Below are 17,468 nucleotides of genomic sequence, written 5' to 3' on the forward strand. Positions count from 1 at the left end.
GTTGACTTTTTCCTTTGACTATTGGTGCATTAATTAGTCATTCTCAAACAAGATATGGACTGGAAAAGGTGATCAAGGTCTGCAGCAATACCACAGTTACTGAGCTAAGAGGTTTGTCCAAATTGTTTAACCAAATGTTATTAAAGAAAGAATAATCCATTCTGTCTTACAGCCCCCACATTATACGACTAGAGTTTCAGGTTTTGCTTTTGGACTCCTACTCCAAATACTCACAAACACCCATTCATAGCCTCATCAATTGCACTGCTAAACTCATTTGGACAAAAGTTGGTCACAGCTTGACATCCTAACCATTCTTTTCCATATCCCTTTTAGTTGATTCAGTCTTACACACTGAACCCTTTATCGTTTTCCCTTTGGTATTCATTACTTTTAATGGACTGTGTGTTGTGATCATGTCTTATTACTCCTGTTGCTCCTCTTTGGATAAATAAAGTTATGTTCAACATGATAACAGGACAGTTTATGAGATTCTGAATACTTGTGTGTCAGTGTATTTCTTGTGATACCTACCCTCAATATTTGGTTTATAGGCTGAACAATAGACATTGCTAATGTCATCATATTTGGGGTCGTGGATGTTGTAGTCAAAGGGCATGGTCCTCATAGTGTCTGGGTTGGGCCAGTGGGCATTAGGTGGGTGGAACTGTACCCCCTCAGACTGGCCACCTAAATACGCAAAATGTGCACATGATTCATTACATTTATACAACTATACGGTTTACGGAAACATGTCATAATATAAGAGGGTTATGGAGGAGTGATGGGGGTTCAATGAAAGACTAGAAGGAAAGATGATGGGTGCTTCTATGAAAGGGGTCCCTAAAAACAGGACATGGGGGCTAAAAATTCAAACCAGATGTAGACTAATATTATGAAGCAAGTTTGGAAGCACTTTGGGTCTATTTTAAAAAATAAATACTTACTGAGATAAAAGAGAAACTATTTTTCAGATAAAACATGTTTTTATATAATTTTACATTATTTTTTTATACAAAAATCTGCATGTAACATGGTAAAAAGGATCCGAAAATCACGCGCTACTATTTTTAAAAATTCTCTCACAGGTACATTTCGGGAATTGAACTAACTATGCAAGGCAGAGTGTTGCACAAAGTTGGCAGAGTGTTGCACAAAAATGATCACTGTTGCAAAATCACTTGCGATTTATTTCTGTTTAAATGGGCAGGTTCTGCATGTAACACTAGTGGACACGATGGGACCTGGAATGAGAAACCCACATGTCTGGATTAGAAAAACCACTAGGATCGACCAATTTAACATAGTGTCTTTATTTATAGTGGTATACAAGACCATTTCAAGCCATGTTTTCCAGATCAAATGCACTGACACCAAGGTAGCGTTTCATGTCCAAATTTTGGTCCTATTTTTGGCCCAAATATTTGATTAAAAATTCATTAATTTTGGGATGGCTCAGAGCAAGAGTATAATTTTTTTGCATTTATCTGAGGTCATCATTAGGTACATCCTCGGGGGAAATATATCTAAATTTCTCTTTTATTATTGGGTCTAAAAAGCTGGAAAAGTCCCAGATACCAAAATGAACCCGGTTTCATAAAAGCACCCAGTTAGTAACAGTATAAACATCTAATGGTCATATTTGTAAGTAACATGAGGTATCTGAAACAGCGGCTACTGACTGTAGTTGATGTCCTCTTCATCATAGATATCCACCTCCATGAGCCGGATCAGCATCCGAGACAAAATACCCAGAAAGTGAAGGTACGCTCCTGTCTTACCCACCTGGTTATGAAAAGGTAAAAGATATAAGCATCTGCACTAATATTGAGTTTGAATAGAAGAAATGATGAAAAAAAATGACATAAATACTTGTGGAGGTCCACTGAGAAGCAGCCGGCGAGGGTGAAAGTTATCACTCCGTCCTTCTGTACGATTGCTGCTGTCCATGTGATAGGAGCGTGGGACAGTCCACTGGCGATAATACAGCGACTGCTCTGTGCATGTCATCATCTTACTCAGCAACGGCCTGGACATAAAAACACATGTTTGGGATGACACTCTGCCTGTCGAGAGTTTCATTATATGATTTTTTTCTCTGGGACACAATGAATAAAAGGTTGATGTAACTTATTTTGTTAACCATTTTATCTCTATGTTGAGATTATAAAATGTTGTTTCTAATAAATGTATGACAAAATAAGAAATTGCTCTACTAAGAACACAGAATGAACTTATCTAAAGCACTAGAAACCTTTTAGTTTTTTAATTTTATTTCACTATAACTAAATTTTCTGCACATGAGACCCAAGTATAAGTTACTACTAGGTTACTACTTTTTGCCTCAATACATTCAAACTCTACAATGATCCAACTTAAAAAGCCCAACTCAGTAACAGACAACCTAAATAACAGGAATTTTGATTGATAAACCCTGATAATATATTTATTTTAACAATGAATACTAGAACAGCACATTTTGAAAAAAAAAATCTTTTGCTATTTTTGTTGTCAATACTGTGATTATTTTCTAATTACAATATAAAACTTGAAATCAGCATAAAAAATACAAAAACCTTCTACATACTGTAAGTAGGAACTTACAGTTTGCATTTTTTGTACAATACCTCTCTCTGTCCAGTGTCACTGAATCCAAAACACCATACCACACACCACACCACACTGATTTCATCACACATACTGAAATCCCTTTGTGATTATATTGTTGCACAGGCTGCAACTGCAATTTGATTAATTGTGCAGCTCTAACGTATACAGATGTTGCTACATTAGGATTTTTGCTTCTACAGGGTTTAGCTTGTGGTTTAAGGCCAGAGCCACATAGGACTGATCTAGTCCAGGACATGGCACTGACAATAGAAATATTAGTGAAATCCAAATCAGTGAAATGTCGAATCACTGAGGCTGGAGAGATCTTCTGGCCTGTAAATCCTCATCTCCAGGTGGAAGGAAAAATGCTTGTTACCTTACAGACCACTAAAAATATCACAGATCATTATTACCTCCACCAGGAGGTATTGTGATCACTTTGTTTTGTGTGTTTGTTTGTTTGTTAGAAAGATAACTCAAAAAGTTATGGACGGATTTTCAGGAAATTTTCAGGAAATGTTGATACCGGCACAAGGAACAAATGATTAAATTTTGGTGGTGATCGGGGGGACGACGACGATGACAGATCTGTCTTGACGGAGGTCTGCACTCTTTGAGTGCTTTTTTTGTTCTGATATTTTTTCAGTGGAAATGAAATGCAAAAATTACCATTCCCACCAAAATTGCCTCTAATGAGTCAAATAATTGTTGCTGCATATTGTTCAATAATGTTTTCAAGATCGGATATTCATGCACAAAGAGATAAAAATATATATCCATGAGCAGTTTACATCAGATGTACATGAAAGGGAACACCAAGGAAGCAAGAGTGCTTATAGATAAGGGACCCAAGCAACCAACAATATCCTCACCCCCATTCCCTCTCAACCCCCACCCCTCACTCTTCACTCCCCACCCCCCAATGATCGCTGGTGTTCTGTGTAAGAAACAAGACTGTTACAAATATTTTGTCTGTCCTTTACCTGAAGCTGCTTGCCCATGCGACCGATATGTGTGGCAAAAATGAGGTACATCTTGGAAGCCCGCTGCTGTCACTGGCTGTGATGATGTCATAGAGAGCATGGGGAAGGAGAACAGAAGGAGGACGACTCACACACCGAGCCCAGGAGCAGCTCAGATGAGGAGAGTAGGCTCGTGGGGACAAAGAGCCAGACGAGGCCGATTTGGAGTGCTGGCAACGAGACTGAGCATGAGGTAGGGGCTGAGGCTGAGGGTGCGGTATTTGCACCTGGGAGACAGACTGGTGTTGGGGAACTGTCTGAGATAATGGCTGGATTTGGCACTGTGGCTGCAGATGTGAACTTGGCTGGGCCTGGGGAACACTGTGTGCTTGAGGTTGTGTTTGGTGATAAACAGGAGGCTGAGAATAAGGAAAGGACTGGGATGAAACATGGGGCTGAAGTGGAGTCTGGGGTTGTGAGGGAGGCTGAGTGGTGTCCACGCTCCCTTTCTGGACATTCACAGAGGTGGTGCTATGTGCAGGGAGGGCTTCTGCGGCTCCATTGTCTGTGGATGATTGAAGTGGCTGGCTGGAGGAAAGAGGGGATTCCTCTGGGAAAAAAAAAAAAAAAACATCAAGAAGAAAGAGAAATGAGACAAAACTTGACATAAACTGACATGAATAATATTCAACTATGAGTCAAATCACTGGATATAGGGTAATTAAACCTAAAACTAAATCTATGGTTCTTGGTAAATAGGAAAAGTATTAACAAACAAAAATATTATATTTAAAATTCATATTGAAAGTGTATATGAAGTGTATAATATCATAATGGACAACCGACTGAGCCTGCATTGGTATTTATTGATTATTTATTGTTTATGTTTATGCATTTGGCAGACACTTTTTTCCAAAGCGACTTACAGGGGAAAACCAATCAAATCACTCAATCAATCAAATTTTATTTATATAGCGCCAGATCACAAAAAGTTATCTCATGACACTTTAGGACACTTTATTGTTGATTATTTAATTTATCTATTTGTATTTACCTTCTAATGACCTATCTTGTATTTGTATACTGATACATGTTTGTCACATTGCAGTTTGAATGTTGATCAATGTCTGTGGTAAGCTGCAGATGAATTGCCTGTATGGGATAAATAAAGTTTTCTGAATCTGAATCCTCACAGAGAACAAATGAAGAAAAGTGTGTAAAGATATTGCTATTTTGGACAAAGTGAAGGCAACTTTAACTTCTACTTCTCTTCATATTCTTTACTGCTGACTTATTTCTCTATATATTGGTTAATGCACTCTACAAAAGTTGTTCATATTAAGGAGGAATGATGAGAAGTGATGAGGTAAACATGAGCTGCATTAAAGCACAGGTGTACTTCACTAGATGGAGTAAAATTCTAGACCATTATTTAAAATGTAAATCAGATTTTATTCAAGCTAATGTATAAAGAAAAAAATATGGGTTAGCTTACTATGAAATATTTACATTACATTAACTGTTATGTGTGTATGAGAATGTGTTGATTTTTATTATTAATAAGAAAGAGGTAGGTAAAGTTATTTTTTCCTTCCTGCTCCTTTTTTGTCATTGGGTGTATATAAGAGTCAGTTGAGCATGAGACTCAACTAGGTATAAGTAGTTTGGATAAAATGAAATCTGGAAATTATAAACTAAAATGAGTGAAATAAAGCGAATCTCCCCATATTTCTCCCCACACTGTCTTCCTCTTACCGTTCTCTTGTCCCTCCTCCTCCTCATTGTCAGTACTGCTGAGTTTTTCTGCATCACTCTCTAAAGAGTCACTTCCAGGTCCAGGGTTGTGCGGCAGTCGTGACTCCGCCCTCACCAGATAGGCGGCCAGTCCCAGCTCTTGTTCAAGTGTAGTACGCTGAAGATAGGAACAGCTTATCACCCGAAGGTCACAGTACTTCAGCGACCTGTGAGTGAAAGGCATTTCCAGGTCAGAGTCCAGGTTAGTAGAAGTAGTAGTAGTTGTAGTTTATTTGGTCGTTAATTACTTTAAACAACAAACAAAAATAACATATCTATTGTTCCATATACAATGCGACCGAACAAGTTTAGGCTGAAGTAAAGACTTATGTTGCCTAACCCCATTTACAATTAACACAATGTTTCCACAAGAAAACAAACAAACAAAATTTTTTTTCAATGTAATCATTGCTAAATATACAACACAATTTTAATTCAGGTAAATCATGTCCGTATCTCAACTATCAATATTGATCCTAGTCTTTTGAACAAGTAATTTCTTTAGTCAATTATGAGCTCTATATTTTTGAATAATAGCTCATTTGGACATCTTTTTAAATGTTTTAATTGTTTTAGACTGTTTTAATCAATCTTCCGGGCCTTTCCAAAGATTAGCCCCTCTAATGGAAATACATCTACTTTTTTTTATTTGTTCTTACCTTAGCTTTTTCAACAATGCCGGTTAATCACACAAAAGAAATTATCCAGTAAAAATTATGGAGTATGATGGATACTGACCCAAAAATTAAGAATAAAAGTGAACCAGTCAGCACTTACAATGCAGTATGAATTTATTTTTAATATTGCATGGCATTTAAAAGGAAGTACCCATGCTTCAGCTTTAAGCTCCCCTAAGCATATATGAGATAACTGTAGGTGTGATTGTAATCAAACCATGACCAAGGTAATAACTGACAAGCATTTCATTAAATCAGAAAAGATAATAACTGGTATAGAAGTAATACTAATAAAGAACAACATACAACCCCATATCATATCCTAACCCTAGACTCATGGTAATATCAGTTCAACTCCAGCAGTTTCAAGTGGGGTAAAGTGATGTCTGTGGTTGACATTGCTATTATTGGGTTTATGCTCCTATAGTGTTTAGTTGTTAGAGTAAAGCAGTTCTCAGTGTGCATACCTGGGCAGTGATTCTCCAAGTGGCTCTGCTCCTGACAAGATCAGGATGCAGGGAAGGGCCTCCAGTTCCAGATAGGTATGAGGAACCCAGTCACCGTCCTGGATCTTTAGCCATATCTATAAAAAACACGCAATATGAAAAAAAGAGACAATTATTTTTAGTCAGTTGTTTTCTGTTTCTCTTCATGCAGCAGTGGAAAAAGGTTTCTGGACACTCCATGCCTTTATGATATATTGCATTAAAAGAATCCCTCTTAAGTAGTGTGGCACTGAACAAAAACACATGCCATGCCGTCAATGTCAAAACTGGATATTTGAGTAAGATAATCCCGCTTGAAATACAGCTACAGCATGACATGTTGAAACTGTCAACAATGTAATTTTGTTATTTTTTCCTGTCAACAATGAACAAAAAAACACTTGTATTTGTTCGTGTCTGATGTGGCCACACCTTTTGACAGAAAAAAGATTTTTCTACAAGCATTATAATAATATTTAAGATTTTAAGTGTGTCCATAAACTTCTTTCTACTACTATACATGCTCATTCATTAGTAAATACAACTTATTCCTGTATTTTGGAATACTTTAACCTGTTCTCCCACCTTGATCTGATCAGTAAAGCTCTTTCCAATATTAAGAGGGTGAGATGGATTCCCCAGTATGATCTCAAAACTCTCCTCCAGACCCAGTTGCTTCCTCACTGTGGATAATCGACGATGGGCCCACGCCGCCAGAGCCAAAGAGGGGATCCTCAACAGGACCATGTGGCCATGGTGCGCTGGGCATTGCTGAGCAGCACTGAGCAGCGACTGGACGATCTCCATGGTTTCCACAGAGGTGTGTTTGTGAAGATTATGGGAGCTGCTAATTTTACCAGAAGCAGCCATTAGAGCTATGCAGTAATGCTGGACCAAAACTGTAGTCCGGATCACAGCACTGTGTAACTTAGGAAACCTAGGACAGGGAGGAAAAGGGATAGTAAGAGCTGTATGTTTTAGTGAAATAATTGGGTGCTTCTATGAAACTGGTACTTAAAAACAGGACAGAGGGACTAAAAGTTCAAACCAGATGTAGACTAACGTTATGAAGCAAGTCTGGAAGCACTTTGGGTCTATTTTAAAAATAAATATTTACCGAGATAAAAGAAACAATTTTTCAGATAAAACATATTTTTATATTATTTGGATATTGTTTTTACACAAAAATCTGCATTTCACAGGGTAAAAAGGAAAAATCACTTGCAATTTAGTTGTGTTTAAATGGGCAGGTTCTGCACGTAACATGAGTGGACACAATTGATTATGCGCAAAACCTGGAATGAGACCGCTGATTTATGAAAAACCTGCATGTCTGGATTAGAAAAGCCACTAGGATCAACAAATTTAACAGTGTCTTTATTTATAGTGGTATATAAGACTATTTCAAGCCATGTTTTCCATATCAAATGCACTGACACCAAGGCAGCTTTTCATGTCCCAATTTTGGTCCTATTTTTGGTTCCAATATTTGATTAAAAATTCATTAATTTTGGGATGGCTCAGAGCAAGAGTATAATTTTTTTGCATTTATCTGAGCTCATCATTAGGTACATCATGGGAGGATATATGTCTAAATTTCTCTTTTATTATTGCGTCTAAAAAGCTGGCAAAGTTTCATCTACCCAGTTTCATAGAAGCACCCAATTATGAATGTGCATGAATGTGTGCAGATTAATACTTTTCTTCCAAAGCTGATGCCATGCTTTCAAAAGAGGAGTCATAACGCATCAGCGGCATGCTGCTCCCTGAACGGGTCGATTCCAGAAGCTCAGACACGCCAAAGTATCTTGTTCTCTCATGATACAGATCCACATCCTGCACACAGCAAGAAACAATGCTATGATTATACACATATTCAAGTGATTCTAATGTTTAGCTTGTGTATAATAAAGTAAATACACAGTATGCATCGAGGACACTTTTCTTTCTTACATTACTGAATGCAGAAGGCCAGTGAATCTCATTGTAGGGGCTGATGCGAGTGTACTGTGTCTGCAGCGCGAAGGGGAAGGAAGTGACATGGAGAATTAAGATGTTTGGGGCATCTCTGACCTGTCTGGAGTTCAAAAGCCGGTCGACTGAACCCAAACCAGTATCAGAGCCACAGTAGGATGCACTAAACAGGAGAATGATGAAGAGGAAAAAGATTTTAGTATGAATTATGATGTCAAAAGAGTCAAATATTAGTCCTATCAACATCACTCATATTATTTTTCTTCCCCTTAAACACACACCTGCTGATATCCCAGTGGGCGTGGTCATGGACGAGAATGTAGAGTGTATAGGAGTTACTATGTGCTTCCTGGATAAGTTTATCAATTCGTGCCTGTGCATGCTCATCCATCTTTACTACATAACGCTCCGTCTCTCGAGGAGAAACACACTCCAGATCTAAGCTCCCAAGCTCCTGAAGAACCCCTGGGATAAACAGATAAACAGAAAGTGGGAGGATAGAGAGATAAATATGGGTGAATATAAAAAATAAGAAACAACTGGCCAACTGGAAAAAAGCTCAACATATGCAGGACAAGAAATAAACAAAAGTATACTTAAAAAAAAAAAAAAAAAAAAAAAAAGAAAAAGTCCACCAACACAGCTGCAGGCTTGGAGGAGACATATGACTAACCAGAGCTCCAGAGGTGGAGGACAGTCTGCTGAAATGTGACCTCGGAGGGTGGGACCAGGATGAGGAAGCTGATCCTGTCAAAGGAGCCGAGGTCCAGGTTCTGTGTGCTGGAATCTGCTATGGCACAAACATGGGATAGCAGTTTTCGGGCAACTGCCAGCTGGATGGGCCGCACCTCACGCCACTGGACAGAGTACTCTAGATATACGCACATACAAGCAGCAATGTACTTTTATTATAATCAATCAAACGATTACCTTAAAAACATTATGACAATAGTCTCAACTGTACACAAAAAGGAAGTGTTAAAACACATTGAGGTGCTCTCTGTTGTGCATAGAACCAAGAACAAGCTGTTGCTGCTATGAGCAAATAGAGAACCTCAGTGTGCTTTACATATCGTTAGTCTTATAGCATAATTGCTTAAGTCATATTTTTCACAGGGCGTAGCCAATGATGCAAAATGAAGCAGCAGTGTTAGGAGAGTAGATATCACAATTTGATGATGATATGATGATGCTGATGATACCCAGCTCTATCTGTCATTCCCACCTGATGACTCCACAGTCTCAGTGCGGATCTCAGATTGTCTCTCTGACATATCTGCATGGATGAAAGCCCATCACCTTCAGCTGAACCTGTCCAAAACCGAACTGCTGGTCTCCCCAGCTAAGCCAACCATACAGCAGGACATCTCCATCACTATTGACTCCATACCTCTGGCTCCTACCAGTGTAGTACGTAACTTGGGAGTCATGATTGATAATCAGTTGACCTTCACGGATCACGTTGCCTCTGTCACCCGATCATGCCGTTTCACTCTGTTCAACCTAAGAAAGATCAGGCCATACCTAACCGAACAGGCCACCTAGCTCCTGGTGCAGACTATGGTTATCTCCCGTCTTGACTACTGCAATGCTCTTCTAACGGGCCTCCCAGCTTGTGTTGTCAAACCACTACAGATGGTCCAGAATGCAGCAGCGCGTCTGGTCTTCAATCAGCCTAAAAGGGCACATGTCACCCCCTTACTCATTGAGTTACACTGGCTACCCATAGCTGCCCGCATCAAATTCAAATCTTTAATCCTAGCCTACAAAATTCTCCGTGGGTCTGCTCCTGTCTACTTAGGTGCACTAATAAAAGCTTATGTCGCCCCACGACCACTCCGCTCGTCTGGGGAATGTAGTCTGGTGGTCCCCAGACCTTGTACAAGACAATCCAGGCTCTTTTCATGGGTCGTTCCACGTTGGTGGAACGCTCTACCAAGTGCTACAAGAACAGAGTCATCCCTGCCTATCTTCAAGAAGCTCCTGAAGACCCAGCTCTTCCGAGAGCACCTCCTGTCCTAGCACTTTCAAACATTCCATTTTAAATATTCTAATAAGGTTTTTCCCAGGACAACCACAGATTCTTTCACGATTATCTCTGGACCTGCTGCGGTGGTCCGGCCTCTTCCCTGCCCTCATCATCACCACTCACTTATCCTCAACCGCCTCCATGTGTCTCCCCCTACTCCCCCCTTCTCCCCCTCTCCCCCAGTCCCTATCTCTATCGCTCTCTCTTTTTCCCCTTCTCTACTCTCTCTCTTTAACCCCAACTGGTCAAGGCAGACGGCCATCCTCCAGGAGTCTGGGTCTGCTCGAGGTTTCTGCCTGTTAAAGGGAAGTTTTTCCTCGCCACTGTCACCAGTCACAAGTGTTTGCTCCTGGAGGATTCTGTTGGGTTTCTGTAGAATTGACTTAGAGTCTGGTTTTGACCAACTCTATATATAAAATGTCAAGAGATAACTTTTTTGTGATCTGGCGCTATATAAATAAAATTTGATTGATTGAGTGATTTAATTGGTTTTCCCCTGTAAGTCGCTTTGGAAAAAAGCGTCTGCCAAATGCGTAAACATAAACATAAACATAAACAATTTGGACAAAAATATGTCTTAAGCAATTATGCTATGAGGCTAAGGATATGTAAAAGCAACATCTAGTAGAAAATAAAAACAGTATTTAAACATTTAAACATCAAAAGGATAAATCTTTTAACACATCAAACTAAAATGTAGTTCTAAGATATTAGGTGGAAACTTTCAGCTTAAACTAGTATTTACAGTATTATCAATACCCAATGTAATTACAGAGAACAATAAAAACAGTCATGAAATAAGTATATTTTCAAGAGGACAATAAGGGACTGTGGAGGCAAAGGCCAGGTTTTTCACCCAGACGTTACATATGTGCACTTTAACATGTCTCACCTGAACAGGTATCTTTAAGACTGGATGCTTTATCTTTAGGACAATCTTTTGACGCTTCTGTTTGTGAATCCTTTGGACTGTGTGTGTTTTTGAGGCCCTTCTCCTCAGCTGACTCCTGACTGCTAGATAATGGAGATGGCTCATTGCTTTCCACAGTGGCACCATCCAGGAGTGAATCCATATCACAGTCTACAAGGCAGAGGACACATAGGATGTTGATGTGTTATGTGAAATGCAGCCCCCCAAAAAATGGTTTAATTTCCCACAAATGAAATGTGTAGTCAGACAGACCTTGTTCCAGGGAGTTGCAGTACTGGATCAGCTCCTGGGCGAGTCCAGTGGAGAGCTGGTGGTTGATTTCCCTCAGTCCCTCATTGGGAGAATACATACTCTCTGCCAAAGCACGACATTGGCGTTTCCCTGTAGCATGCACACAAATACTGTTAAAATCTTAGCACAGTATGTACACAATACAATATCGACACACTTATTTAAGGAACATATTTTTACCTGTGACCACCACACAGGACTGCGTTTCCTGTCCTGGTGGAGTGACAATAACGACTACATAGTTTGTGTTTTGAAGCCGTCCATCCATTAACCTGGTAAAGGTTTGTTGGAGACCTTGAGCTATAGATGAAAGCTGCTCCCATAGTACAACCACACCCTCTCCACAGGATGTTGCAGCCAGCTGGGCCAGCCAGGGGAGCTGACTAGGGGTCAGGGGTTGTTGACTCTGTGGTGGCAAAGAGAAATGCTGGGGGAACCCGGGCAGTGCGGTGGGGGTCTGGAGACAGAATATACAATCTGTTAGTAATACTATAATTCAGGCCACTTCAAACATCATTTGTTCCTGTACTGTGATACTTAGTTGCACCTCTATGCTGTAATGCCTCCCTTGGGTGGCCGGTGTTTGAGGCTGTTGGTACTGTCTGATCTCACTGAGGTGAGACTCCCTCCATGACCTCATAAATATCTGCTCCAAGTCTTCAATCAGGGGAACCTGGTCAGGACCTTTAAAACAAAGATGAAGAAAGCAGTGGGTCAGACAATTCTGCAGGATTTACTCTTACTCTTAACATAAAAGTGAGACTAACACAACAATAATGACTGTCTTCTTGATTAGTCTGTGGGAGGCTGTGTTTGTATGATTACACACTGAGTCTTGGGTTTTAAACTGACCTAGCTGAACAAGGTAGTAGACCGTCAGAAGAATCTGCATCTCAGTTGACAGTGGCTGAATGGGTGAAGGTCCATAGTGTTGATACACTCTGGGAAGTGTCTGAGAACTCAGGTAACAGCTCTGCAGCAAAGAACTGATGAGAACTTCACTGATGTTACCTGTCAGCTGAGGAAGAGGACCATGACCTGTGTCGATGAGAAGCAGAAAGACAAAACTATTAACAAGCTCAGAGACGGTGAAGAAAGATAAAAGGGAGCCTGATGGATGGTAAAATAGACAAAAAAGTGAAAAGATTTTTTAACTATCCATCATTTTCTGAGTTAATAAGTCTCATTCATTAATCATATGCATCCACAGATATGATACATTTACAATATTTAGTGTCATTCCTCAATACTTGTGTGCTCCAAACTAGTTCTTTCGTAAGACTGACATTTAATAATGCCCTGGACAACAAGAGCCAATACATATGAAAAACAACTAAAGGTTTATGTGGTGAAAATGAAGTAATGATGATGAAATGACAATTAACGTTACAAAAACACAGAGGAGAAATGTGCTACAGTTACTGTATTTATTTGGAAATTTTTTCTCCTATTAAGAAAGGCAGTCAGCAAAGACTAATAGGCCAAACCAATTTATCTGAGCAAATATGATGTTTGATAGAAGCCAAAGTTGGTGTTGATGGCAGCTGATGCCTAATATAAGGCTTTTAAACTGGAAATTCAGATTTTGAGGGAAAATAAATGCTAAAAAAAAAAAAAAAAAAAAAAATCACTCCCACCCACATTTTCCATGGCTATTTCGATGATTTCCTATGATTCAGATTTATTTATTTGTCACTTAGATCCTCAGTTCAGCAGCAACTGACTTCTATTATCAAGGTACTATCTCTAAATCTGTTCCCCGAATTAAATACAAAACACATTACATTCAGTTGACGTTCAAATAATGTGTGATCTACATAACTGCCTCTTGAATGCAGTGACCCAGCTTTCATGACTCTTTCATGCTGTACAGCAGTTCAGAGGCTCAAGATGGAAGCTGTGTTTATATTCAATGACAGAAGTTCATAATGAAACTTGAACTCACATATGACTTTTACTTCAGGTGACTGGAGCTGTAATCTGAATAATGATTAGGGTCTTTTTTTTTCCTTCAATCACTTATTCCCAGAGTGTTGAATAGGAATAAAATCAAAGGTTAGTGTACATGATCACATGGTAGGAAAATATAGTGCTTTGAATTCCCAAGGGAGAGAGGGGTAACTGTGATAGGAGACAGAGCAGTGAGGGCTCAGGAAATGACAACACAAACTACTGGTAAGGTGAAGGGCCTGATGAATAAGATGTTGAAACAGAATGAGAGCGAGGGAGACTGAGTTGACAGTAGGTGAGGCCAAAGAGTGAAAGAGCCGCGTGGGTGGGGATGAACAGTCAGAAGAAAAGGATGAGAAATAGCCTGGAGGACCAGCTGACCTCTAACATGTGACAAAAGGCAAGTGAATGTAACATCTGTTGGATATTTACTGAAAACCTCACCTATTCACCTGCTTGGGAGGATGTAGTATAAACCCATCACTGAGGTCAGCTAGTCAATAATTAACTCTGTCAAGGAGGTCATGTGATCTGTCTGGCGGCAGGATTACACTAAAAGCACTCCACTGATTTTTCTGAAATCTAGAAGTGGAAGGCATGGACTAAGGGTAAGTCCATTCAATTCTGGAGCTGATCCAGAAAAAAGAATAGCGTTTTTTTTCCACTTTTTCTACAATTCTGAGAAAAGGCAGTTGTTTGAACTATAGGGCTGGGGTCTTGTCGGAAAGGGAGAGACAGCAATTCTAGTAACCATGAGTGAAGTCTTGAAATATTAACAGTGTCTACAGCTGTAAGGGAATGAAGAGAGTGTACATGATAAATAAAAACAAAATATGCATAAAGATATGACACATCATTTACATAATTGACTGTCTGACCTTTAAAAATGACAGGTTGGAGTCTACAGGTTTGCAGCAGCTGATCAGGCACTGTTACAGACAGCCCTGGGGGAGAGAGGGGGTTTAAGGGTCCCTGTGCAGAACTCAGTGGGGCTGCAGTCTCTGGATGAAAAGAAGCAGAGAGATACGCTGTTAATACATGAATCACTTGTCTCTCATCTAATATCTCTCTGTGCATGTCTCCACTATTCTTCACCAGTTTTGGCTGCATTTATTTGTGACACTGGTACTGATACGGTGGAGGGAGACGTCTTTGCTGTGGTTTCTGTCTGAGTATTGGCAGATGACTCCGGGGACCAGCCCTTGTGCCTCTTTTTCGGGGGTCCAGCATTTGCATGGGGCCCTAGAAGATGAAATGAAAGAGAGACAAAAAAGGAAACATTTTATTGAAGGATTTGGATGGTATTGCTATGCACAAGTGCTGCTGCTTTAATTTTTGGATTTTAATCTGTTTACTTCATCGTCTTCCTACTTTTGAAGTGTTTTCTTTAATCAGTTCAGTTTGTTAGACTTCTGGCCACTGCACCTCTATGAATTCACAAATCATCAAAAAACTCTGGATTTAACCTGGATGTAACAAGCAAACAGCTCACAATTAGTCCAATGATTAATCTGTTTCAGGTGACAAACAACACCAGGCTCTGTTAGGCTCACTGGGCTTGTGAAGGAGTGGTTCAGCTAGTATGAGGAATTAATTTCACCAGTCCAGACCTGAACCCTATTGAGAATCATTGGTATGTGCTGGAGAAGACTTTATGCAGTGATCCTCCCTTCCCATCATCAATAAAAGATGTTGGCCTAAAATGAAGTCTGGAATGAAAAAAATGTTGTGACATTTATTGTGACATTGCAAAAACATTGCATGGTATAAACGATGCCACAGAAAATGTGAGTTCTAATCAAAGTTAAGAAATATTGGGTGTGGGACTGTTTTTTTATTTTTTTTTGCACGGCTTTGTATATCGGCCCATATCAGCTATCAGCAAACAAGATGAAATTTCACCATTGGCAGTTGGTGATGTTTGCTGTGTTATAACATAGCAGGGGTCACCAACCCTGGTCCTCGAGGGCTGGTATCCTGCATGTTTTAGATATTTCCCTCTTCCAACACACCTGATTCAAATGATAAGCCTATCATCAAGCTCTGCAGAAGCCTGATAATGATCGTCAGGTGAGCTGGAAGAGGGAAATATCTAAAACATGCAGGATACCAGCCCTCGAGGACCAGGGTTGATGACCCCTGTATTAAAGTGTCATGAATTTGTGAATTGAATGAGAGCCTGAATGACTTTAATACAGTTTTTTCCAAAAATGAAGGCATCTTTCCATGGTTTTTAAAAAAAAAAAAAAAAAAAAAAAAGAGAGAGGGGGGGGAAATAAATGTTAACAAAAAATAAATAAACAAACATGAAGTAATATAAACATCAGCTATCAGGTATTGGTCCAGAATTTTCATTACCGGTGCATCACTAAAAACTAAAATAATTTCAATAACCTCTGTCGATACAGTACTGAAAAAACAGCTCTTCTTTAGTCATACATTAACCTGTCTGTTCCTCTCCTTCTTCACTTTCTGTTGAAATGCAGTAATGTAGAGACACATAAAAGGTTCACTTGTTAAAAAGGCCATGAAAAAAACAACATGGACAGGAAGGAAGCTTTTCTTTGAGCGAGAAAGTAGGAAAAAAACGAGACAGAAAGGGGATTTTACAACCCTGGTTTATAGAAGTGACAGACTGAGGAAGAGGGAGGAGGACTGACAGAAAAGAAGGACCGAGAATTTTAGTGCTTTGAGTGTTGGCAAATGAAAGCAGGGAAAACAAAGGACAACCCCCGACACACAATGCAGTCGGCTGGCTTCTGTATAGCAGGAGTGCTAAAACACACACACACACACACATTTGGGCTACTGGTGGTAGGACCTTTCCCTTTCAGAGGTGTAAAGAAGGCAGAAAGAGACAAACTGATCACATTTACATCCACACAACAATGGCTAGAAAGCGTTAAAAATGTGCGGTTAGTGAGATGTCAGAGAAACATCACATCTCTTCCCTAACAGCATTTGCATTTTGGTCTAAATCTCAGCGCTAATGACATGACACAACAAAGCATTTAATTAATTTATATAACAGGGAAAATTTTTGCAAGACTTTTCATTGGTATTCAGGTTATTGCTGTGGCGTCATAATGATGAAGTTTTAGTCATTAAGGATTTAATTGTGTTCTGTTAATTTTAGGCTTCCATTATATTATAATCCTAATTACTGTAGTGGAAAAAGGTTTTCGGACTCCCTTAAAATTTTGCATACTCTCAAATATCATGAAATATCTGCAGAAAAATAGCTTTTATGTTTCAAGAGGTGTGGCTGCATCAGACAAACAGATGCAAATGGGTTTATTTTTGTTTTGTTTTATTGTTAACAAGAAAAAAATAACAAAATGAAATTCTTGACACTTTCAACATGTCATGCCCTGGATGTGTTTCATTATTTTGCTGAAACATCCAGTTTTGACCTCAATGAAACAGTGCATGTGTAGAAGGGAGCATGTGTGTTTGGAGAATGGAGCAATACCTTAATGCAATATATCATAAATGCATGGGGTGTCCAAAACTTTTTTTCCATCACTATAAGGTAGAAGTCACAGAAAATTAGAAAACTCAAACACCAATAGTATTTTATTGCTTTTGGGGCTTCTAAGTCACCAGTGTGCACATACAGTACCTGTAGCTGAGCCTCTTCCAGGCCCAGACTGAGTCAGTGGTGGCTGTGTGATGGAGGGAACAGCATGGCTGCCATTTGTTAATGTGTGGGGGGTGTCAGCTATTTGTGGCAGACCAACTGGGTCCACATGTGATCCTGTGGTA

The 17,468-nt window shown here is 39.5% G+C and overlaps 1 protein-coding gene across 1 annotated transcript in view; it reads right to left on the reverse strand.

Moving 5' to 3' along the window:
• Nucleotides 1-17,468, reverse strand: part of greb1 (growth regulating estrogen receptor binding 1) — a 28,770-nt gene that overhangs the window by 7,138 nt on the left and 4,164 nt on the right. Inside the window, exons 6-25 of the mRNA XM_030126974.1 lie at nucleotides 17,326-17,460; nucleotides 14,799-14,945; nucleotides 14,582-14,704; nucleotides 12,606-12,791; nucleotides 12,301-12,437; nucleotides 11,934-12,210; nucleotides 11,715-11,843; nucleotides 11,424-11,612; nucleotides 9,176-9,373; nucleotides 8,784-8,967; nucleotides 8,482-8,665; nucleotides 8,228-8,364; nucleotides 7,114-7,465; nucleotides 6,511-6,626; nucleotides 5,314-5,533; nucleotides 4,011-4,180; nucleotides 3,594-3,932; nucleotides 1,873-2,029; nucleotides 1,683-1,785; nucleotides 535-690 (exon numbers count right to left, since the gene is read on the reverse strand). Coding sequence (XP_029982834.1) covers nucleotides 535-690; nucleotides 1,683-1,785; nucleotides 1,873-2,029; nucleotides 3,594-3,932; nucleotides 4,011-4,180; nucleotides 5,314-5,533; nucleotides 6,511-6,626; nucleotides 7,114-7,465; nucleotides 8,228-8,364; nucleotides 8,482-8,665; nucleotides 8,784-8,967; nucleotides 9,176-9,373; nucleotides 11,424-11,612; nucleotides 11,715-11,843; nucleotides 11,934-12,210; nucleotides 12,301-12,437; nucleotides 12,606-12,791; nucleotides 14,582-14,704; nucleotides 14,799-14,945; nucleotides 17,326-17,460 — 3,639 coding nt within the window. The remainder of the gene's footprint in view (nucleotides 1-534; nucleotides 691-1,682; nucleotides 1,786-1,872; nucleotides 2,030-3,593; nucleotides 3,933-4,010; nucleotides 4,181-5,313; nucleotides 5,534-6,510; nucleotides 6,627-7,113; nucleotides 7,466-8,227; nucleotides 8,365-8,481; nucleotides 8,666-8,783; nucleotides 8,968-9,175; nucleotides 9,374-11,423; nucleotides 11,613-11,714; nucleotides 11,844-11,933; nucleotides 12,211-12,300; nucleotides 12,438-12,605; nucleotides 12,792-14,581; nucleotides 14,705-14,798; nucleotides 14,946-17,325; nucleotides 17,461-17,468) is intronic.

Source organism: Sphaeramia orbicularis, chromosome 3 (assembly GCF_902148855.1).
Source record: "Sphaeramia orbicularis chromosome 3, fSphaOr1.1, whole genome shotgun sequence".
Classification (NCBI taxonomy): Eukaryota; Metazoa; Chordata; class Actinopteri; order Kurtiformes; family Apogonidae; genus Sphaeramia; species Sphaeramia orbicularis.